Below are 203 nucleotides of genomic sequence, written 5' to 3'. Positions count from 1 at the left end.
CCAGGAAGCGGTGGACCAACTCAACCAGGCAGCGGCGGACCAACTCAACCAGGTAGCGGTGGACCAACTCAACCAGGCAGCGGTGGACCAACTCAACCAGGCAGCGGTGGACCAACCCAACCAGGAAGCGATGGACCAACTCAACCAGGCAGCGGTGGACCAACTCAACCAGGTAGCGGTGGACCAACCCAACCAGGAAGCGG

The 203-nt window shown here is 62.1% G+C and overlaps 2 protein-coding genes across 16 annotated transcripts in view; one reads left to right on the top strand and one right to left on the bottom strand.

Moving 5' to 3' along the window:
• LOC106118246 (PBAN-type neuropeptides-like) overlaps positions 1-203 on the bottom strand; it is a 48,236-nt gene that overhangs the window by 40,552 nt on the left and 7,481 nt on the right. The window lies entirely within an intron of this gene.
• The window catches only part of LOC106118244 (spidroin-2-like), an 18,670-nt gene that overhangs the window by 17,728 nt on the left and 739 nt on the right, over positions 1-203 (top strand). For 4 of the 15 annotated variants that reach the window (XM_013312844.1, XM_013312843.1, XM_013312842.1 and 1 more), the window contains exon 13: positions 1-172. In XM_013312844.1, coding sequence (XP_013168298.1) covers positions 1-172 — 172 coding nt within the window. Of the gene's footprint in view, position 203 lies in introns of all 15 variants that reach the window. The other 11 variants (XM_013312840.1, XM_013312838.1, XM_013312839.1 and 8 more) reach the window with 6 other exon arrangements.

The sequence above is a fragment of the Papilio xuthus genome, unplaced genomic scaffold, assembly GCF_000836235.2.
Source record: "Papilio xuthus unplaced genomic scaffold, Pxut_1.1 DF827597.1, whole genome shotgun sequence".
Lineage (NCBI taxonomy): Eukaryota > Metazoa > Arthropoda > Insecta > Lepidoptera > Papilionidae > Papilio > Papilio xuthus.
This window is presented reverse-complemented; position numbering and strand designations above follow the sequence as displayed.